The sequence below is a fragment of the Cynoglossus semilaevis genome, chromosome 7, assembly GCF_000523025.1.
Source record: "Cynoglossus semilaevis isolate Cse_v1.0 chromosome 7, Cse_v1.0, whole genome shotgun sequence".
NCBI lineage: Eukaryota > Metazoa > Chordata > Actinopteri > Pleuronectiformes > Cynoglossidae > Cynoglossus > Cynoglossus semilaevis.
In genome coordinates this window covers 3,641,283-3,663,487 of record NC_024313.1, presented here as the reverse complement: position 1 = coordinate 3,663,487, position 22,205 = coordinate 3,641,283, and the positions used below count along the sequence as shown (strand labels likewise).

Genomic DNA, 22,205 nt, shown 5'->3' with positions numbered 1-22,205 from the left:
GCGGGAAATGGGGGTGCATTTGATTTAGAGTTTCATCAGCTCTCAGCTCTCAACTCTCACTATAATAATAATAATAATAATAATAATAATACTTATTATTATTATTGACATGTGTGTTCATTGGAACTATTTGTATAGAAGAAATGTAGATTTACAAGAATTACATTAGAATTACATGGCAATAACTTCATTATTAATTAATGTATTATTGCATCCAATATGAATTTAAATTTTTTAATTAATTAATTATTTTTTAACCAACCCTCTTTATCATCCAATGTCGAAAGTTTGTCGAAAACACGAGTAGACGTTTTGAGAGCCACTAGAGGGCAGCGGCTTCTCTTTGCATCACCAGAACTGTCCTTTGACCCACAGAAAGACTTAGGAGTCAGTGTTGCTGAATAAATTATTTGCTACAGTGAAAACATGCCAGCACAAAAAACTACTAGAACTAATGTCTTTGCTACATTCCTATATTATTTTTCTGGTGACAGGGTAATTACCAGGTTATTTCCATCAAGGGTTCTGTGGGGTTTTTATACAATCAAAAAAAAAAATCAGAATTGACTATTGTTATTAAAAGAGAAAGACAGCATACCACATTGAAGAATTAATGTCAGGAAACATTTAGCAATGCAGTAACTGCTCCAGCCTGATAAATGAATATTACAAGTAAAAAACATCTCTGTTCATTTCCATTAAAATACTTGTTTGACCTCTGCCGTCTCCTCATAAGTGGACTTCCAAGAAATGTTGTCTCTGCTGCTGCAAAGCCTGGTCATCTTTTTAATGCCTTCCCTCTGCTGTTTATTAAGTGACATTCTTTTGGTAGTGAAGTCCTTAGGATAAAAAAAAGTTTCAGGCCCACAGCTGCTACTGCTGTATTTTTGGCAACTACTGTAGTACTACAAGCTCTTACAAACCTAAACACTGGAATCATCACCTGAGTATTCATTTTGAAATTCTTCCTTTATCTCAGTTGGCTGAGATAATTGTCTTAAATTCCAAATATATAACATTTTTACTGACTCACCAATCAGTATTATCAATATGTTTAATAGAGGTACATATATATTATAGGTACTATAATTTTGTTAATAATATGTATATATATATATATATATATATATATATATAATTAATTATTTATACTCTATACGCCAAAAGAAAAGATTAATTGATTTTAAATAACATCTTGAAACTCTTTCTTCTGTGTTATGCAGGTGTTTTTCAACTTATTGGTAGAGTAAAACATTATAGATTTTCCAGAAAGGAAACACATTTCTCTTAAACTTTATTTGAACCTTCCTGCTGCGCATGCATCTGCAGTTGTGTCTGTTTGATGACTATTTATAAAAACACGTGTTTATATGTTCGTGTAAAATAGAGGTTTAGAGAATTAGTTTTCTTTTTTGCACATCATTTATTTTGCTTTTCTAAACTCAATTCAACCCATACGTTACTGGGAGAGAGAGGGGGAGAGAGAGAGAGAGAGAGAGAGAGAGAGAGAGAGACTCCGCTCGCTTCCGGCTTCAGCCGTTTTTACTACAAGCAGAGAAGCGCTGCACAGAAGTTGAGCGACACGCGTGACAAGAGAAACCTCCCGTGAAAGTATTTCACCTGGAGTCAAACAGACAGACTGTGCGGACGACTTTGAATTTTTTTCAAACAGAGAGCTCGTGAACACAGCACAGAAAAGACGTAGACGCGGGGAGGCTTCTCGTTGTGGAGAGAGGTAGAAAAAAAGAGACATTTTGAATCTTCTGTGGAGGTGGAGGAGTTTTTCAGTCTTTTGTTTTGGTAGAAAAACGTGAAGGAGCCCAGTGGGCCGGTTGCTGCACCGAAGACCAAGTTTGTTTTTCGTGCAAGAAGGCAGAACACGTGTGCAAAGTTTTTTTTTGCGTCAAAGACAGCGAAGAGAAGGAGAAAAGAAGGGAGAATCATCCAGCTGGTATCAGACAGTCACATCACTGGCAGCAATCAAGTGTCCTGCAGCAACAGCCTCGCAGGACGGGGACGCTGCAGAGGTAAGTCCTCCCAGTCTTCTATGTCATTTACATCCTTCCCAAGTTTAGAAGTTTACTTCTGCACTTGCACAAGTATTGCAAAGATTTTTCAATTTTCTTGCAAGAAGCTTCCTCCGGTCTTTCTGCAGCTCAAACGGAAGCAGTATCTGGAAAAGTCTTTATAAACATCTTAAAGAAACTCCAGTGTTTCCAGTCCCAGAAATCTGACCACAGTATTATGTGTTTTTGTGTGTTTTTTTCTTTACATATGTGTTGAGGCACAGCACCACACCAGGTGTAGCTTTAAACCCCACTACCTGATATGATAGAAATTGCTGCATGTGTGGGAATGTAAACATCAGCAGGTGAAAGTTTACATAGAAACAATTTCCAGTAAGAAAGTGAAAAAAGTTTTCATGTTAAAACACCCTGAAAGTCAAATACTGAGTTTTAAATATTCCCTTCAGGGTTTAGCAAATATTTTGCACTTTACACTTTGCACTTCTTTGTCCAGAGGCAAAGTAACTATTATTCATGTCAACAACTGGCCTGGCTGTGAAACTTAAACATGAAGAACAGGTCGTTATAATATGACATCACACGAATGCTTTAATATTTTTCTTTAGTCATCAAGTAGTGGTATTTTGTTTTTATTTTTAATATAAATAATTTCAGTCAGCCTGGAGGAAAACACACATAAAACTCTTTCTGTGACAGATTACATAAATGAAAGTTGCATTCATTCAATATTTTGAAATAGCTATAGATGGTATTACTTTGTTTTGATTTGTATGTTGTTTTGAGGGACAAAAATAACTCTAATTATTCTAGGGATGTAATAATTGTATTCTTATTCATTAAACACATCATATTAGTGTGGTCAGTTTAATCACACAGTCCCTGTGGATTAATCAGGACTTCCCCAGCTAAATCAAGATAAATCAACATTTCTGAATATGACAAAGACGTTCTTCCCTGATGGCCAAGCTTATAAACATCTTCTAAAAAAAACCTAAATATGTTTCATTAGACTGACCTAGACTTCTCTCCACATGAAGTTACTTCTTAACCAGAAAACTTCCACTGTTTTGTTTTTCCTGTTACTGTAGTCTGCAGTCATTCCTCTCTGTCTGTGGCAGCTCTACATGTTTTTCATATTCCACATACATGTTTGTTTGTTTGTTCTGTTGACAATAAAGTCATATATGATGAGAGGTCGTGCACATTGCACATCCACATAAAAAGGGTTCTAACTCGTGAACTCACTTTAAACGTAATCTTTTTGTTTTTCCCGTGACTTGTTTGTTGTTTTCGTGTCTTCTTGTGAAGATAAGCTGACAGTCCGTCTGTCCCACCCAATGTGACATTAGACTGGGTTAAAACAAATAACACTAAAGATCATTTACTCCTACTGTTTGTGCATACATGACCAACCCAGAATGCTTCACAGTGACTGTAAAGATCAACCTGACCCAGTATCTTAGCTTCATTTGATTTTGGCTGGTGTCGATACCATTAAAACGACTGGAATGTCAACAGAGTTTTCAAGGACGATGGAGCATCATGGGAAAGTTTTACCTCAGAAGAAGAAGGAACTGTACATGCAAAGTACAGGGTTCTAAAGTTGCTGTGTTGAATACCATGAATACATTTACTGCTCCTGTTTTTGAGCTTTGTCTTAATAATAAATAATCACTGTTTCACGTGGGCCAGTTATAGAAACCTGAAATGTAAAGTTAGCCACCACTCTAAAACCTAGGATAAAACTGGTATTAACAACACTTGTTCAAACAATCAAGTTCTAATTGGGTAACTAGAACTTTAGGCAACAGCATAGTCCATTAGTCCACGGCTCACAGAGGAAACCCACTACTTCTGCATCAAAGATTCAAAAAGACAAGTGAACCCAAATAAGTGCACACTTCTCACCATTTCCCCATGTCCTTTCCTCTTCGCTGCATATCACAGCTCCCTCTCTAAGTCCCGTCCTGCTCTCCCATCTTCTCCCTCCTCTCCGTCTCTCACCCCCTGTGGACATGTTTTTTTCCTTGTGTCTTTGCTGGTCCCTGTGTCTAATGTGTGCAACTGAGTGTTTACTTAGTGTGAGAAAAACAGCATCGGTAGTTATTAAGCCACTTGAGACAAAAGCCTTTCCTGTCTCTCTCTGAGTGCGTCACTACCTCCAACGTGAGAATCCCATGTTTACGCTGCAGTTCATGAATTAATGCCTTCACATAATTTCCCCAGTTCGGGATCATTATAGTTCAACCTTAACCTTAGCCTTAACCTTAATGGGACATACAGTATATGGACAATGATGAGAAACACATGTTACATGACGTGTGTGGTTACATTTCAGAGAACCTGGAGTTCTGCAGTCTAAACAAAATTTCAAAACATCTTGTTTTCCAGCAGTGCTTGAGTTTATTTTTGTCTGGTCTGCCTGCACAAATGACTCATAGTGTTAAAAAAAAGAGATATGAGAATTAGGTGAACTGTAGTTTGTAACACTTGTTTAAAAAAGTTGATGATTTAGATGCCAAGTATTTAAATATTTTGACTGAAGTTCACTAAAGAGCTTCACGTATGACCTGTATTTGAATAATGCTCAGTGACAAAAAGGCTCAGGACCGGCAGCAATCCCAGGTCTCACAGGTGATACAAAGAGCAGTCGTCTTTGATGACTGGGAAACGTACATATAGAATACACCATGTATTCTGTCTTGTGTTATGTACTGTCTCAATTCAGACACTACATCACATTTCTTCCAGGGATGGAAGTCGTTACACTTTAAGGATTTACCAATATCACCTGATAATCAAATGTCACAGACGTTTATTCAAAAGTTCATATTTTATTGTCCCATGACCCATGGTTTTTCAAATATTTTTGTACCCTCTAAATTAAATGAAACAATCATTTGATTATGCCTTGCTTTACGTACATGAGGGTGACATGAGGGTCACATGGTACTTTGTAATAAAATGTCTGCTGTCCTACAGCTTTAATATAACGCACATGCCCTGAAACAGTCAATGATAACCAGTCAAGCGTTTGTTTTTTGCTTTGTGTAACACAGTCTACCGCTACTGAAACAAAGAACAGGAATCATGTATGTTGAACTGAGCATCAGCATCTGCTTAGAACTCACTATTTGACAGGACTCTAAATCATTTCTGGTCCAATGCACAGAAGTGCTGGATGTGTTTGGCTTAAATGACAGGTTGTTGGAACCAAAAAGCTACTGCAGGAAAGTGGTTGAAATCCACATTTTCCAATTCTCTCTGACTGCCTAATTTTTCTCTGTCAGTTCTATTGCTGACAAAGCAGTAAATACAACTACTTGTCAGTATAATGAGAAAAAATCTCTTATAGGAAATGTGTTTTTTCAACATGAGAAGGAGAAGTGGACACCTGACTATAGCTGCTTCTTAGAGCTCAGGAAGTTCAAATGTTTGAATATTGCCATCGTTACATAGGTGCTGTTTCAGAATCCTTAAAATTGGGAACTGGACAATCTATTGCTTTAAAACAGATACAAAACATTAAGTACGTTTAAGTCTAAGCAGTGGAAGCCCAGTTCAATTGTGACGACAGTTGTTTGCAAATACAGAGAAGGTCAGACATTCTCTTGTAAGTTTGTAAAGAGAACTGGACTTCTTCTTTGATCTGGATGAATGAGAATCTTCACAGACTTGTAAGTTCTTTTTTAAAATTTAAATTAAAAATGTGATTTTTTTTTTCATATTTGACACAATTAGCAAGGGTCAGAGGGTAATGTTAATAGGACACTTGTTGGACTGTAGGTGTTTGCCAGTACAGCCTGACTGTAATTAAACAAACCAATGGGGGCTAACTATCAAGCCATGCTGTTATATATTATATGATGTGCTCAACATTTCATAAACAGGATTTTGCACCATGAACCAGTTCCTTATGAGAAACCACTGTACATGTTTCAGGTTTTATGAATGAGTGTCTGTGCAGTAAAGGTAGTTACATACCTCTGCCCCACAGACACACACCAGTCCAGGCTGGCATTAAAACCTTATATTTGGGGGTACTAAAGGACCTTTATTCAATAAAAATGTCCAATAGGACACAGCAGAAGTTTCTTTCTTTTAATCAAAATGTAAAGCCTCCATACATTACACTGACAATTGTGCAAACACTAGGTTTACTATGGTTTTAACTATACACAGTGATGACTTATAGGGATGTGGTATAGTACTTTTAAGGAAAGTGAACTACTTGTCATAGTGACACAGCACAACACTGCACACAACGAAACGTGACCTCTGCTTTTAACCTATCACCAAAGTGAACAGTGGGCAGCTTCAAGTGCCCGGGGACGGTGCCATGCTCAGAGCAGCTAGTGGACTCGAACCTGAAGCCTTCCTTAACCACTAAGCCACCACTGCCCCTCTCCTTTTATTGATATTTTGAGAGGCACTAAAAGTCTATCTGTGCTGCTTTCAAACTGTGAGGTGAAGGAGTATAACTCCTCACTAATTTTATTCTCCTGTATGTTCTTTGTTTTTCCTACTTACAATTCTTTGTCATCACATCCTCAAGTGCATTATTAAAACAGCAACATTTCAGGAAAAATGTATCTCATTTGATGGATTCCACTGCTGATCAGTGGTCTCTTCTTTATCTGACTTCTTCTTTTTGTGTGTTTACTCCTGCTGCGATTACCCCCGCCCCCATGTTATTGTCGCCAGCCTTTCTCTGTTTTCTTTCCTTTTTCCATGAGCTTTTCTCCTTCGTTTCATCCAGGAAAAAACGTCACCTTGAAATTATTATTTTAGGACTGAAGTAAGTTTTAAACAAACAGGATTTAGGAAACGGATATGTTGGCATATGCTATTTAAGGAAGAGCAAGAAAGGGTTTGTAGAGTAAAGTAAATAGTTTTAAGGTCCCTGCGGTGTAGAATTACCAGTTAAATAGTTGGATGGGAAGTAAGATGGTTAAGACCCATAGTAGTAAACACTGTTTCTTTTTTTTTGTTTTAAAAAGTGTAAAAAAAAATCTAAAAAAGCATCGTACTAATGCGAGCATAGGCAGAGAAGAATTAACTAATTAATTAGTCATCATACTGATTTCTAATAATATTCCTTTCCCTTTCTAACATTTACTATTTCATGACCTGCTCATACCTAAATAAGCGACCTTTTCGTTCATATATTTTCAGGTATCTTTTCCCAGTGTCCAGAGCAGCGTGGACTTTTGACCAAATGCAGATGAAACATTGAATCCTGATCTCCACACCTCCCTGCAGCTTCATGGGAGATTGTCAGATGTGTACCTGTCACTCAAAGCCCCTGGCCTGGCTGCGGGGATGGCTGCCTCTGCCCTGAAACTTAGCAGCCTGGTAGTCATGAACAGGTAAACAGAGTGTAGTGTGTTTCATTAGAAGATAGTTTGATCCCTAGTCCACGAGTAGATGGGGTCAAATAAAACTTACAATACAAATGAATGTCTAAAAAGATCAACCTCTCCTGCCCTCTTTCTTGTCTTCACAGCAGTAATCAGTGTCACACTCAGTCAGGTTCTGCTGGCAGTACCTCCAGAACAAGAACCAGTCCGGTCGCTAGACCTGTACTGCCAGTTCCAGACAGGAGCACCTACTGCCAGTTTCTGGGTGGAGGTCTTTACAGTCCAACTAGCCCTAAGGTATCTTGATTTTGATTAAAGCCCTAGTTTTTAAATCCGTCATTAAAGAGCTAAATAGAAAAGCTACTGATGATACTGTTAGTAAGCTGTCTTTATTACTTCTGGTTGAAGCTAAATGTTAAATGTCACAAGTAAACCGATTAATTGTATGTTATTATTAAAATTATAATTAATAATATTTTGTGTCCATCTGCTAGGCGAGCCCGACCAGCACTACTCAAACCTTTGAGTTCCCCTCTTCATCCTCACATTGCCCAGGTCCTAATCCCCGTGCCCGCTCTCCTTCACCGAGAAGTCCAGAACTACTAGGAGTGAATGTGGGTCAGAGGGTCAGACGCCTAAGTTCATCCAGTGGGGAAGATAGACGGGAGGGAGACGGCCAGGAGCAAAGAGAAGGAGAAGCAGGGGAGGTGTGGAGGCGAGAAGAGAGAAGACGCCAGGCACAGCAGCTACAGATTCACAGGGAGCTGCAAAACGTTGAGGTTGGTCGTCCCGCTGTCAATTCACAACTTTATTTGTCAAATATGAACAAATGTTTACAAGTGATGCCTTCGATCTGAAGATAAGTTTAATAGTTCTGAATGAAAATGTCATATAAATTACATTCTAACATTTATCTGCATTGTCTGACACATATTGTCTGTCAATTACAGTGGTTCTTTGTTTAAATAAGCAAATAATTACAATCTACCATTATGTAATGTAGAAAGATTCAGGTAGTCAGGAGAATTCTCTGTGAGAAATATATTAAAGTTGACATATTCTACATTAACATTGGCTTATTATATAGTTTGTCTGCATACGTAGTTTTTTTTGTCTGTCTTTGTGATGAATAAAGGCTTTGTGCATTAATTAATTACGACTCGTTGTTTAGGAAGAGTTTTCCAATTTTTTGTTCATCTATGTACACTATTACTTGTGAGCCATGGAAAAATGCCTAAACTGGAGCTGTGTTCAAACTTTATTCCTTGTATGTTTTTCAGGTCAGAGGAAAAGTTGGCATTTTTGAAGCTCACATTTCCGGGAACCGTGCCCAGGTGTTTAAAAGTGAGCTTCAGCGCAGCCCTCGATCTCCTAGAAGATCAACAAACCAAACCTCCTCACATCCCAGCCAAGGGAACACGGCTCTTACGTGCTCAATGACCCAACCACAGGAGAGTCGAGTTACTTCCGTTGTGCAAAATGGTGGTGAAGGGGGAGAAACCATGGCAGTGGAAAGGAGGAATGGAGGACCAAATTACAGCGGCGCTCTTGTAATGAACTCAGACTGCCTTGCAGAAACGATGATGCAAAAGCCATGTTTAGATAAGGTGTTCGCAGTTCCGAGTTACCCTGAGGCATTAGAAATAAATGAAAAAAAGGTGACAGAAGAGAGAGACAACAAACAGATATTCCTGGAAGAGGAGAAGAGTGTCCATCAGAGCCCAGAGACGCTAACGACAGAGGACAACAAGTCAGACAACGATGCAGAAATCCAATCAACATGTCAGGCACAGAACAGTGAAAACTCCCAATGTTTGGTAGACACAACCAGTGAGATCTCCAACCACCATTTCTCCATCTTCCCCTCCAACTCTCCCTGCATCCCGTCAGTAATAATAACTGATCATGGCCAACCTCAAACTTCTGACGGTCCTGGCTCAGAGCAGGAACCGTACTGCACCAGTCCTGGATCCAGCCCTGGTCCTGGGCTTACCTCATCTTTACCTTCTCTTCGAAAACTTTCCTCTTCCTCTGCCTCCTCGGCGGGTTTCTCCTCATCTTGGGAAGAGTCGGAGGAGGACATTTCCAGTGACACGGAGAGAGGGGAGGAGCTCCTTAAACCGGCACTCCTCAGTTCTCAACAGAGAGCAGTAAGTTGCGGCCAGGTTGTCGTGTCTACGTTGGCCACACATATATATTTGTATAAAACAGAAAGCACAGAAATTAAGGAATGAAGTTACAGTTGGAAATAATGATTTCAATTGACATTTGTTTGCACGTGTTTGGTTCTGCGTATTCGTGCCTGTCTGTTCAAATGTGCCTGTGCTTGTCACTGGCACATCCTGGCACATGTTGCTGTTCTGCTCTTGTGTTTAATTGGCTGGAGCTCGCTCCTTGAGTAATGGTTGACATTCAGAGAAACAAAGCCAGCTCTGTGCCCCAACCTGTGTGTGTGTTTGTGTGTGCAAGTGTGGGTTAGCGAGGGTGTGTGCTGGAGAGGTTGTATGTGATTAAATTAAAAAAAAAAGGAAAAGCAAGTAAATTTTGTTCCTCACACACAGTTGGCCTTCGCTTGTGTGGATGCAGTTCAAAGAGTCAGGTTGTTGTTGTGTGTGTGTGTGTGTGTGTGTGTAGGTGGATTTGTTTGTATTTGTAGCCAGCTTAAGTTCATGAGGCTGTCCTACTTCTGCTTTGAACCATGATAACAAGCAGAATTGCATCTTCCTACCCCCACCCTAAACCAAGGTGGTGGCTCTCCAGGGTAATACAGATTACAAACAATTTGTTTAAGTGACTCTGGCCGTTTGATTTGAATACTGTTTGTATTGCGTTTGCATATTTCCATGATTATGTTTTTGCTCTTTTGAAGTGTCATAGCTGCCTGTGGAGGGTGTAGATTCTTAAAAGAGATAATCTTTCTTGTCTGCAACCTGTCGTAGTCAGCCTTGATCTGTACGGTTACGTAAACCTAAGATGTGTTCAAGAGTCGAACATGCAGAAACTCATGTGACATGCTTGCTTGTGTGGGAGGTATGTAGGAGCAATGAGAAGGCAAGAGAGGAGAGAAGTAATATTGAGAGTGGGAGACGAACAGAGTGAGTCTGACAGTGAGAGCAGTGGAACATTTAGCAGCACTGAAGCAGTATTTTCTTCACTTGACGGGGCTAAAGAAATGTGGTCCTCGAAATGAATGAGTTTTGAAATATCAAACACTTAAAAACATTTAAAATTACGGATGATTCTGATCCTTCACTTGGTGGCTGTCAGCACTGTGACAAGCATGTCTAGAGGTGATCAACTCTAGACAAGGCTGTGATTGGACAGCTGTCCTTTGCTTTTAGACTTTATGTAGGCTTTTACTGATTACAAATGCAGGAAAAAATTGTTATTTCTTGCCTTCTATGGCTTCATTTGTTGAAATAATTCAATGACAAGTAAAAAACTATGGTAGTCAAGTGTTATTAGTAGGGCCTGTTGTATAAATAGACACAATGAGACTGTATTTGGTTTGTACTGTACTGTAAGTGTTTTGACAGTTGGGCATCTCTCCAAGGTTAAAACGCACAAAGTTGCCATTTATGTTTTTCTTGTTCTACTTCATTTGCAGCTAAAGGACACCTGCAAAGACCACAGCTGTGTTTTTTCTCTATCTTCTCGTTCTGAGAATATCACTTGACTTCAGTTGATTGAACTGCGAGCAGAGTGATTTGTGGGTGAGGTGTCACTGGCTGTAGTTTCCAAAACTGTAGTCACACACTGAAATTCCGTAAATGCAGTCAACTCCAGCACTAGTGAAAATTGACAACCACTACATTCTCTTTTTTTTTCTCTTACATAAAAACCACACATCTATTTTAAAAGCATTTCACTTTCACAAACTTTTATTTTCATTCACTTGCTATACAGCTAGCACACAGTAGCTACGTCTTGCTCCTCATCCAGACCTCCCTCCACCTGGATTGTCCTGATACTTACAAATACAAAAAAGAGAAGGTGTGCTGCATCACTTCCTAAAAGGAGGCATCCATTAAATAAACAATTAAATTCTTATATAAACACTTATATAAACAAATACGTCCATTGGAATGAGGACCACACCCAAAGGCACACAGACACACATGTACTGACACACCCTCTGTACACGGCACAGCAATACTTTTGATTGTCACAGAACAACAGACAGTAGTGTTCCACAGAAGAACCACAGTCACTCAATACCCCTCACACAAAAAACTGATTTTGAAACAAAAACCTGTGGCTGATTGACTCACATCCCTTTTTTAAGGATTGGACCTTTTCAGGCTTCAGCCTAAACTGCAAGTGTGAGTTCATCGCCAATAAAAGGGTGTTTGTGTTAGACAAAAATTCACAACATTGACCCAAATGGGTCAGCACAACTCATGAGCATTCACACACACACACACACCACACACACACACACACTGTTTGTACTGCAGTGGAAAATCTTCACTGCCACAGCGGCTAGTTGCATAGCAACCCTGTGACGTAAGAACGAGTTTCCCTCTCACAGCTGTGTGTATATGTGTGTGCAAATGTGCGTATGTGATCGTCGAGAAACTCTAAGTTTATAGGTTAGTGTCTAATTTCCTTTGTGGTGATGCGGGAGGGGAAACACCGGTCAGTTCTTAATTTGGTGGCTCTCAAGTGTGTGAATTCCATTTGCAGTAAACAACTAACTGACTGGTTACTTTTATAATTAATAAAAAAAGTAAATAAATAAATGTAATGGGAAATATATTTATAAATCTACATTAATTTGGTTGATAAAGTTTATAGTTCTGAATCAAACCACTTTTCCTCCCACATTTTGATATTAAAGCAAATGAAGCGTTTACACTGTTTGTCTCCCACAGTAAGAGACAAAGGTGGGAGTACAAGTCTGTGTGGATGCTGCAAGGCAACAACTGAGCTTTGAATGTGCAGAAGCTCAGCAGAGTGGTTTGCTGCAAAAGATGGGGCTGATGTATGAGACGTTAAACCTGGTGATCAAAGGAGAAATCTTGCTCAGCATAAAGCAATACGCTTTGGAAGACGTTTCAAAAAATAAAGGGAGATCATGCATTTGTACAGAAATGTATATGCAGTGATCACCATCAGTATTACTGTCTAGTTACATCACAGTCACATCGTTGTAGGCAGATGCAATTACAGGCTGCGTTAAATCCTTGACTGTCTTCTTATTTTTACATTTCTCTCTTCTCTTCATTAATGTGTTCTGTAACATTTAAATGTTATAATATAATGTCATAACATAACAATACATAAACTACTGTTGAAGTTGCATCTTAAACTATAAAACTTAAACTTAAACTTAATCTTCACGCCTTTAGAATTTTGCAACTCTAATTTTCCACTGGTCAGTCTTGGTGGCTATGACATTTTTTATGTCCCCTCTGCACGTGCTGCATGGTATCACCCTCCCTAACAGTAATTTTGTGTGTGTGTGTGTGTGTGTGTGTTTGTGTGTGACTCCAAACTTTGCAGACTCAGACAGCTGCAGTATTTGTATCTGCATGGTGACCTTGTGGTGAGCGATATCAGGCTTGTTGTTTCCTCAGTGCTCCTCTGTTGAAAACATCAGCATGCATCAGTGTTTCCCCTGCCTTTTCACATCACACATTTGTAACCCAGAGTTACCCTTTACCCAACTTTTGTTTTTCTTCTCTCTCTCTCTCTCTCTTTCTTTCTCTCTCTCTCTCTCTTTCTCTCAATTGTCTCCACTCACCGTCTGACTGCTCTGTCTCTTGCATACAGATGAGTCACATATGTTTGCAGCGTGATATACCCATGTTCTTGTGGAGTCCTTACACAGTCACACGTGGCACAAGGCTTACATGCTTTCTGTGCCTTTGTACAACAGTTTAACCATGCATGTGCCGATACCACATGAACCCAAGATTTATTTTAATGCATGTTCCAGGTAATGATGTGGAAAAAAAAAAAGTTTTTACATTCACAGCAAAACTCGTCACCTTGTTGCTTCTACGTTTACACTGTGTTCGTTTGGGTTTCACAGAGGGCACGGCCCCTTTCTTTTCTTTCTTTTGTTTGTAGTCAGCGGCGGAAATGGAAAATACTGTCACTGAGGCAAGCGGCAACCCCCCCACTTCCTGTCTACAAGAAGTTCCTTCGCATACAATTTCCTCTCACTCTGTACTCTCTGTTTCTGTCTCTCTCTTGCTCTCTCTCTCTCTCTCTCTCTTGCTCTCTCCCTGCCCCCCATCTTTCCTATCTGTATTCCCAGACACGCTGGATGATGGGAGGAGAGTAGGAAAAACATTAAACAAGTTTCCATTGAGGGAGAGAGAGACATGAGGGAGGAACAGCAGGAAAATAGTTGGAAGGAATTCCCTACCAGAGCTGAAGTTGTATTTTTCATTTTACATTACAAAAAAAAAAAAAGAAAACAAACAGATAGAACAGAACAGAAACAGCTAGAATAGAATATATAGAATTAGCACATATGTGTGCAATAACAAAGACCCTTTGAGGCAACACGTTGCTTTAAAAATAGAAACGTTATCTGTTTAATACCACAGAGCTGAGGAGTTTGTGATAGAAACATATGGGTTATCAAATTTTGATAATGCATCTCCTGACAGACAAGATTACACCACGTGCTAGTTGGTTAATAAAGTACTGAGGGCCTGCTTATCCTTGCGGTCGTACAGCCATGCATATACTATTTTAAACCTTGATATTATTTATATATTTTGTCACACTGATTCATTTACCTTTCATGCATAGGAAATACTCAATCCACGTGGGTTTAACAACAAAAATTGTATCTTCTTCCTCTCGATCAACGGCTGAAAGTGAAACACCTTTCTTCTTGTTCAGCACATTCTGCTCCTTCACATTTCTTGCCTTTATCACCAGAGCCTACACTGCAACAGTTTTTGGATCTGTCCCCGTATTTGTCCAAACATCTTGTCTCTCTGCCATGTACCTACTGTAGCCCCAAACATTAGACCAGTCTTCATTTAATCTTCCTGTTCAACCACTTTTTATCAATTGCTTCTAAAACTCCTTTTTCTCAGCAAGTGTCGCAAAATGTAGACATTAATGGTTTTCTTACACAAACTATATCCTGTTGTACAAACCCCGTAGATGTCATCAGTTGGACACATTCATGCAAATTGTCTTCCCAGGCTGTGTGCTGATGACAGGCATATCTGATCGCTGTGAAGTGGTGGTCTCACTGTCAACACATTAACACACATGAAGCTTTTCCAAAGGTCACTTCTAGGGCAGGTATTTCTTCCACGTTGTTTGTTTTAAAAATGTCAAACATAAAGTGTGTGTCGTGTACAGTTGTGAAACACAAGTTCTTTATTCAGAAGGTCTCACACACTGGTTAAAGACACAGATGTTTGTACAACTTCTCAGACAAACTTAAGTCTGCACTTTGTGTTTTGGTGTGGAACGTATGTTAAATATACTGTATGTTGTTTAAATACCTTAACCATTGAGTACAATTGTGCATACATTTTGTTTTGTCACTGCTGACAATTTACGACTGCAACTTTAAAAATTTGCCAGTGTTAGTTTAACATGAAAGAAAAATGTAAAATTAAACAGCACAACAGCCTTGTTTCTTCTGTAATATTTAGCAAAATAATGTGTGTATATCAGGGACTATACACTACCAGTCCACACTGGCACAGCTCACCTTTCCCCCATCCCTCTCTCAGACTAAAACACTCTCCTTCTGTCTTAAAAGTTGTGACCGACTGTGCAGACAGGCACAGATTTGCATACCCTAATTCTGGTTGTCTTCTGTTTTACAAAACAAATGATTACCAATTGGTTGGGATTGCATACCTACTGATGCACACACAAACAAACACACAAACATGGAAATGATGTGGGACAAGGCCTAACATATTCCCCATACGGGACGGCACTATTGCAGATCCGGACGGAATCTCAGCAGAAGCCCCAATCAGTTAATCTGAAAACTTCTGATCAGACCATAAACGTATCGATGATGAAGTGGTCCTCGTGGTTGTATTCAGTGATGAGTGTTGTTGTGTCAGTAGGAGCCATCTTTATCATTACCATCATCCATCTTGGCATCAGACTCCTTCAGGTACCGATTTGTTACACTTTTTTTCAGTCAAGTCTAGTGTGTAGCATCCCTGATAGCTTTTGTACCTAGATTTAGCTGTTGTTTTTTTACTTCTGACAGCTTTACACTTGGACGTGATATTATGGAGCTATAATAATGCTACTAACATCAACATCGTAATATTGAAGGCCTTCAGTGTTTATTTTTAATTTAGTGTTTATATTTAAACACAAACCCACCTTTTCTTTTCCTCTTCTCTCCCACCGTCCTCCGATTGCATTTTATTGTCCCTGCCTTCTAAACCTTAAACAAATGACTGTTATTACTGAACCTTGAGGTAGTGCAGAGTCTCCCTCTCTGGAAATAAATGGATGACTCGCCAAGAGGTGGCCTAATATTTATGCTCTGTGGAGATGGGGGAAAAAGTGAGGAGGGCAATGTCATTCAGTGGAGCTCATTTGTTTTCCTAGTCTGTTTGTATAGATCCGTACTGAGTGTCACTATACTGCACTGCGGTGGTAGCTGAGATGTGTTAGCAGCTTTCATTCTGAGGGAATGTTAAATCTTAATTTACAGTTTCATTTTAAAGACTTGTGCTTTTAACTTTGATAAACCGACCTCTGACACCTTTCCTTCTCTCTGATGTCCCACATGCTAAAGTACCAGTGTCCAACATGTGACCTGTACGATGGTGTGTTTTGTTTTTTTTTTATCCACTGAGAAAAGAACCCTCATGTGACTTTGACGTGTGCGTAAGAGTGTGTGTGTGTGTCTCTAACCATAGATAGTCATACTATCAGCTGATCCTGACGATGTGACATGGGAAATAAATTTCTCCTTCTATGGTCCTCCACTTTCTTATCTCCTCTGCTCCCCCCTTTTTTATTCCCTCTGATGAGCAAACCTGAGCTCAGACAAAAGGCAAATTCAAGTTTCTGCCACATCTGCAGGTCAACACAAGTTACGTCACTGCCCAAAGAAGCAGCGTAACTTCACCTGAAACGCTGCAAGCATCAAAGTTTGATTTATGGTTTTTCCAACTGATTTGTTGAAACAAGCAACAAAGTAATGAATACATTTGGAACTTACTTACAGGCCAGTAAAAGTGCGTATAGCTTTAGTGACATGCAGCAAACTAAATTAAGTAGTAAAAAAAATGCATGTGTTAAACACATCAAACAGCCAATGAAAATGTAGGCTTTTTCATGTTCATTGAGAGAAATCTGTACACAAAAGTGTGAGGGAGCATATGACTTCTTTTATAACTGACAGTGTGTTTATGTCTGTGACAAGACTCCTGCAGTCCAATGTGTCCTTGGCAGGGACAGGGAGAACCTTTGGAGTGATACACTGTGTGTGTGTATGTGTGCATGTGTTACCAAGGGAAACCCCATCGTGATCCTCCAGAGTTCAGCTTAGCTGTTCTAAAACAACTACAGGAAAAAAGAAAAAAATCTTGGTTTAAACCAAACAGTGAAAGACTGAAGACAGCTGTCCTCGGGTCAGGGAATCTCCACTGTGTGTTTGTCTCTTACTGAGCTGATCATCAAGACAAAAAAACACACAACAAAATAAGGGCTCCATATCACCCGAGTCGTGAGAAGGGAACTGAAGCACAGTTGCTGTGTTGTGCATGATCTTAAGCAGGCTGCACACAGTCTTCTGGGACAATCAGCCTTTAGAAGATCTGTCTAAAGTCAGAACTAACAGTATGCACACAGACTCTCCCCCACATTGTCATCAATCATGATATTATTGTCTGTGAGTTTCTGTGGTCAGTCTGTCAGACATCAGATGTATACATAAAGCAGTAGATTCATTTATTTTTGTTGTTATGATATGTTAAGAGAATTTGTTTTGTTTTTGTAGCACAAGTCCTGGAAGAAGATAAAGAACATGGTCCACTGGTCTCCCTTTGTCATGTCTTTCAAGAAGAAATATCCCTGGATACAACTGGCTGGACACGCAGGCATGTGGACACAAACACACAAACAAGGGTTTCACATAATATAAACAAAATGATGTTCTCCTTAGTCATCCTGATGATGTAATGTGCATCAAAGTGGGACCAAGATGTCCCACAGCACTGACTTGACTGTGTCCTCTCTTTTAAACAGGCTTAAAAAAGGGATTCTTTATTCTTTATACATCACCCTGTGTGCAGTGAACAGTGATGTTACTGGTGTGAGATAAAATATTGGTCAAAGTAAAGTGAAATAATGTCTTTTTACAGGGAGCTTCAAGGCAGGAGCAAAGGGTCGTATTTTAAAAGTAAGAAGTGTTCATATTATTCCCTGGTATTTATTGTTGTCCACTCTGCTTTTGCACCTCCGTGCCTGAACAGTGCTAACAGTTAGCTTGTGTTGTCCTTTAGAAACACTGTGACTGCGAGCAGCGCTGCTTGTCCCTCCTGATGAAGGATGTGCTCCGTCCGTTTGTCCCCGGCTACCACGGAGATGTAGAGAAGGACGGGCAAAAGTACAACCAGATGGAGGATCTGCTGGCTGAGTTTGACTTTCCTTGTGTGATGGACTGTAAGATGGGAATAAGGTGAGAAAACATCAGAACCACAAGTCAGCGATGTCATTTCCTCTTCACTCTGATCTTCATCTCCCTCCATGTCATGATGCAGAACCTACCTAGAGGAGGAGCTGACCAAGGCGCGGAAGAAACCCACCCCGAGACCAGACATGTATCAGAAGATGATCGAGGTAGATCCTGAGGCTCCAACACCAGAGGAGAACGAGCAGAAGGCAGTGACCAAACCCCGCTACATGCAGTGGAGGGAAACCATCAGCTCAACAGCTGAACTGGGATTCAGGATAGAAGGAGTCAAGGTGAGACCCCCACTTGAATGTGTGTTTGTGGCTTTCCTTCCATTCTTTCTTGTGGTATTCTTTGTGTTTGTGTGTTTGTGTTCTTAAGGGTCATGAGCTAATTTCCTGTTTTGACCATGGACTTCCTCAAAGTATATGTTTGTGCACGAGTTCTTTTGTTGTTCATTACAGTCTGTGTGTGGCAGCTCTATAGGCCTTAGCACCTAGTACTGACATGACACACACACACACACACACACAAACACGTGCATGTATGCACTCAGACACACAAATCTCCCTCTATCTTCACTCGAGGGCCGTGGCTATATAAGGACATTCACGGCCTCCCGGTGGTCTGTTGCCATGACACTAAAGGTTATCCCCAGAAACAAAGTGTGTGTCTGTGTGAAAGTGAAAGACAAAGACAACTGTATCTGCACTCATACTCTATTCTCAAATGGAAAGAGCTCTGGCCTCGTTGCATGGCAGCCATCGGTAGAAAAAAAAAAAGCAAATCTTTATTTTTGCTCTGAATGAACCGGCTGCTTTGTCACAGCTGCTCGTACTGCTCCTGATAATGTTGGATGCTGTGACTACTAGTGTTCATGTGCTAACATTACAAATGCAACAACTGAGATGAAGTTGAGTTTTTTTCACCAAGATGAAGGTGTCTTCTTGTTTTGGTTTGATAAACTGCAGTAACTGTACAGAGGAGGACAGTCGGTAGTGACAAAGAAGCAGAAGAAAGTAGTCTAAGAGCATAAGTGTTGCTATATGTAGAAGGAGCAGCTGAACTGAAAAAAGAAATGGTTACAACAGCTGTTACGTAATTGGCCATTCAAAATAACTATAAAAAGATTCTGATTTATGAATCAGCAAATTTTATTATAGTGATGACTGCAAATATTGTTGTCTTTTAGTTAGGTTTAGTTCAAGAAATTATTAAAATTATGATGAAAATAGATTTATCCTTGCTTAGATAATGAAATATTTCATTGATGTTAATATACTGAATATAATATGTAATATAATAACATTAGTTTTTGCAGTGCATGTGTTTTTCAGTCACTATGATGAAGACTTTTTCTTGTCATGAGCTTCTAAAAATATTCCTTTTCCACTAGATACATTTAATGCTGTCTCTTCTGGATCTTCTCCATCCTCACATCCTATGTTTTGCCTCCTCCCCATCACTCTCTTTGTACAAAATGCCTGGAACTTGTAGCAGTAAATATAAACACTTACTGACATTGTAAAGCCTACTGCGCTATAACATCTGTCATACGGTAACAGAGCGTATTGTGCGTAGATGTCATTTTTCATCAGTACCTCAGGTTTTCTGCCTCATCCTTTACTCCTTGGTCTCCACTGCAGAAGGAGGACGGGACGGTGAACAGGGATTTTAAGAAGACGAAAACGAGAGAGCAAGTTGCCGTGGCCTTTAATGACTTTGCCAGGGGAAATAAGGATATACTGGTAAGTGTGTGTATATACGGGATGTGCCTAATGTATACAATGTGCAGTAACTGTATATACATGGGTGACCAGAAGCACAATGTCATGTTGGCAGCCATCGGTAGAACAAAAAAAAAACTATTCCAAACATACATTTTCTACAAAAAATATAATAATGGCATAGTATTTTGTGTAGCGTTATTTTTAATGATTTTTGATTGATGATTAAAATTTCTGTGTTGTTAATGTTTTTATTTTATTTTATTGTATTTTAGAATGGTTATTTAAGCAGACTAAATGAAATCAGAGACACTCTGGAGACCTCCCCCTTCTTCAAAACTCATGAGGTGAGAAGTTTCTCAGTCTGTATATGAGTCCTATTCTGTGCACGCACGTATATATAGATTAACGGCGCTAATAATGTTCCTAACTGATAAAAAATGAAGACCTGTTTTAAATAATATATATAATAAATAATAAAATAATAATCAGGTGTTATTATGTTATATTGTTATATATATATTTTAAAATTAATAAAACATTTTTTAAATTATTTAACATTCAGACCAAACAAAGTATTGCAGTATTCTTGAAATACTGCAATTTGTGTATACATTCATCTGCTCATATAGTGGTTATGATTGACATTTGTTTCTTGGGTTCATTTTTTAGTTCTTAAATACCTTTCACTCAGTAGTGTTTTTCCTGTTTACACATCAAGCCAAAACCATTTGAACCGTCTACGTCACATTCACACATACATTCATACGGCAGCTGTTATACAGTATCTGCAGCTATTTTTCTGACACGTTTTTCAATCCCTAGCTTTTCTGCTATTTCTGTTGTTTGTACTTTTTGTGGCAGTGAATGTGCATTATTCACATGCCCAGGGAAATATCTAACAAACAAACAAACAGAGTATTTTCATAATTGTGGGTCAAACTTTTTGGCTTCTTTGTTGGTGTTAATACAGTAGAAGTAATTGAACCAGGAGGTCACACCTGTGTAAAAGGTCAGGCCGAGATGCTGTGAGAGGGGCAGGAGGGATGGAGCTGAACACCAGACCAGCCACGCCCACCATGCCTGCACCCCAAAGGCAGAATGCTGTGTAAACAGACACTGCAGCAGCATTTTGTTCAGATCCTGTGTACAGTACGTATACAGAGGAGGCCTAAAGGAGGAAATCCTGGTGGAAATGTACAGCTATCAATGTAATAATCATTATAATTATGGTACATTTCAGTGGCCTTATGTTTATATCAGAAACTTAGACAGTTTGCTCCACCTGCTGACTCACTGTTACCTTAAATCTGTCTTACACATTTTCACCTATTATTGAGAAATAAATTGTGTTGCATAAATACTAGAGATGTGCACTGCAACCAATACCAGTGTATCTATCAAAACATTTGTTTTGCAGAGGCACTAATACCCTGATTTGTTTGTCTCTCCACAGGTGATCGGCAGCTCCTTGTTATTTGTTCATGACAGTAAAGGACGGGCCAAAGTCTGGATGATTGATTTTGGCAAAACCACACCTCTCTCTGACGGCAAGGAACTAACCCACCGAGCATCATGGGTTGAGGGCAACCGAGAGGATGGCTACCTGGTTGGACTCGACAGCATGGTGGACATAATTTCATCCATGTTAAACTCTGAGGACTGATGAGTGAGGGTGGTAGATAAACACACAGACTTTACTTCCTGTCATTCACAACACTTTGGATTTCTCTCAGAGGTTCTCTTACGCACCTCCCCTGCAATCCCGTGTCCAACAACAGTGCGGGGCTGAGACATGAATGGACACAGTCTGTCCCTGAACCACATTTAAACTCTACTTCTTCCCTATTCATTTTCTGCCAAATCCTGAAGGGCATTCCTTCTGCACAATGGACATTGTAGGTTGTCAAAGCAGGAGAAACAATACTTCCACCACAGCTCCTTCATTCCATGGCATCTATTATGTCTCCGGTGCAGCATTATAGTTGTCTTTACGAAAAAAAAAGAAAAGTTAACATGTCATATGCACAAAATGCATTCAATTTAAATGCAGTCCGGTTGATTTATAGGACAGAAAGACAGGGTGTGAAGGATTTGAATTATTTATTTTATACAAAAAATTTTGAAAATCTCCCTGCTGCTTCTATCTTTAGCAGAAAGGTTTTTTTTTTTTTTTAAATGGGGTGGGGATGCTACAGAATGACTGATTAGAAAATCCTTTTATCGTTGCTGCCCTCTAGTGGCTCATTTAAAAAGAACACTATAAATTAACTTCAAAATTTAAAAGCAATCCATAAAATTGTGAAAAACGTACAACTCTTTTTAATGTACACACCAAACACATACTATCCATTTAAATTGTATAATAACTTGAACTGAACATGTTCATCATATACTTCTTGAAACTCGCCTTTAGTATGTGCAACATTTATTAGAAGAAAGAATTCTAATATTT

At 39.3% G+C, this 22,205-nt stretch overlaps 1 protein-coding gene across 2 annotated transcripts; it reads left to right on the top strand.

Annotated features, from left to right (window-relative positions):
• The first annotated feature begins 1,525 nt into the window (after window positions 1–1,525).
• itpkb (inositol-trisphosphate 3-kinase B) lies at window positions 1,526–21,755 on the top strand. Of its 2 annotated transcripts, none has more exons than XM_008312803.2 (12): window positions 1,526–2,027; window positions 7,203–7,396; window positions 7,537–7,684; window positions 7,882–8,166; window positions 8,668–9,537; window positions 17,349–17,448; window positions 17,713–17,750; window positions 17,854–18,029; window positions 18,112–18,316; window positions 19,670–19,771; window positions 20,026–20,097; window positions 21,207–21,755. In XM_008312803.2, exons 2-12 carry the CDS (start codon window positions 7,350–7,352, stop codon window positions 21,414–21,416), a joined length of 2,253 nt encoding a protein of 750 aa, XP_008311025.1. In that variant the 5' UTR covers window positions 1,526–2,027; window positions 7,203–7,349; the 3' UTR covers window positions 21,417–21,755. The 2 variants fall into 2 exon arrangements, with proteins under 2 accessions (XP_008311025.1, XP_016889360.1); XM_017033871.2 differs by having other exon boundaries at window positions 1,527–2,027; window positions 7,534–7,684.
• The last annotated feature ends 450 nt before the right edge of the window (window positions 21,756–22,205 follow it).

Bases quoted from the DNA above. Each gene is read 5' to 3' on its own strand.
- itpkb (XM_017033871.2), top strand. From the start codon at position 7,350: ATGGCTGCCTCTGCCCTGAAACTTAGCAGCCTGGTAGTCATGAACAG. The intron at 8,167-8,667 runs GTTGGTCGTCCC...TATGTTTTTCAG, and splicing joins GGGAGCTGCAAAACGTTGAG to GTCAGAGGAAAAGTTGGCAT. The intron at 17,751-17,853 runs GTAAGAAGTGTT...GTTGTCCTTTAG, and splicing joins CAAAGGGTCGTATTTTAAAA to AAACACTGTGACTGCGAGCA.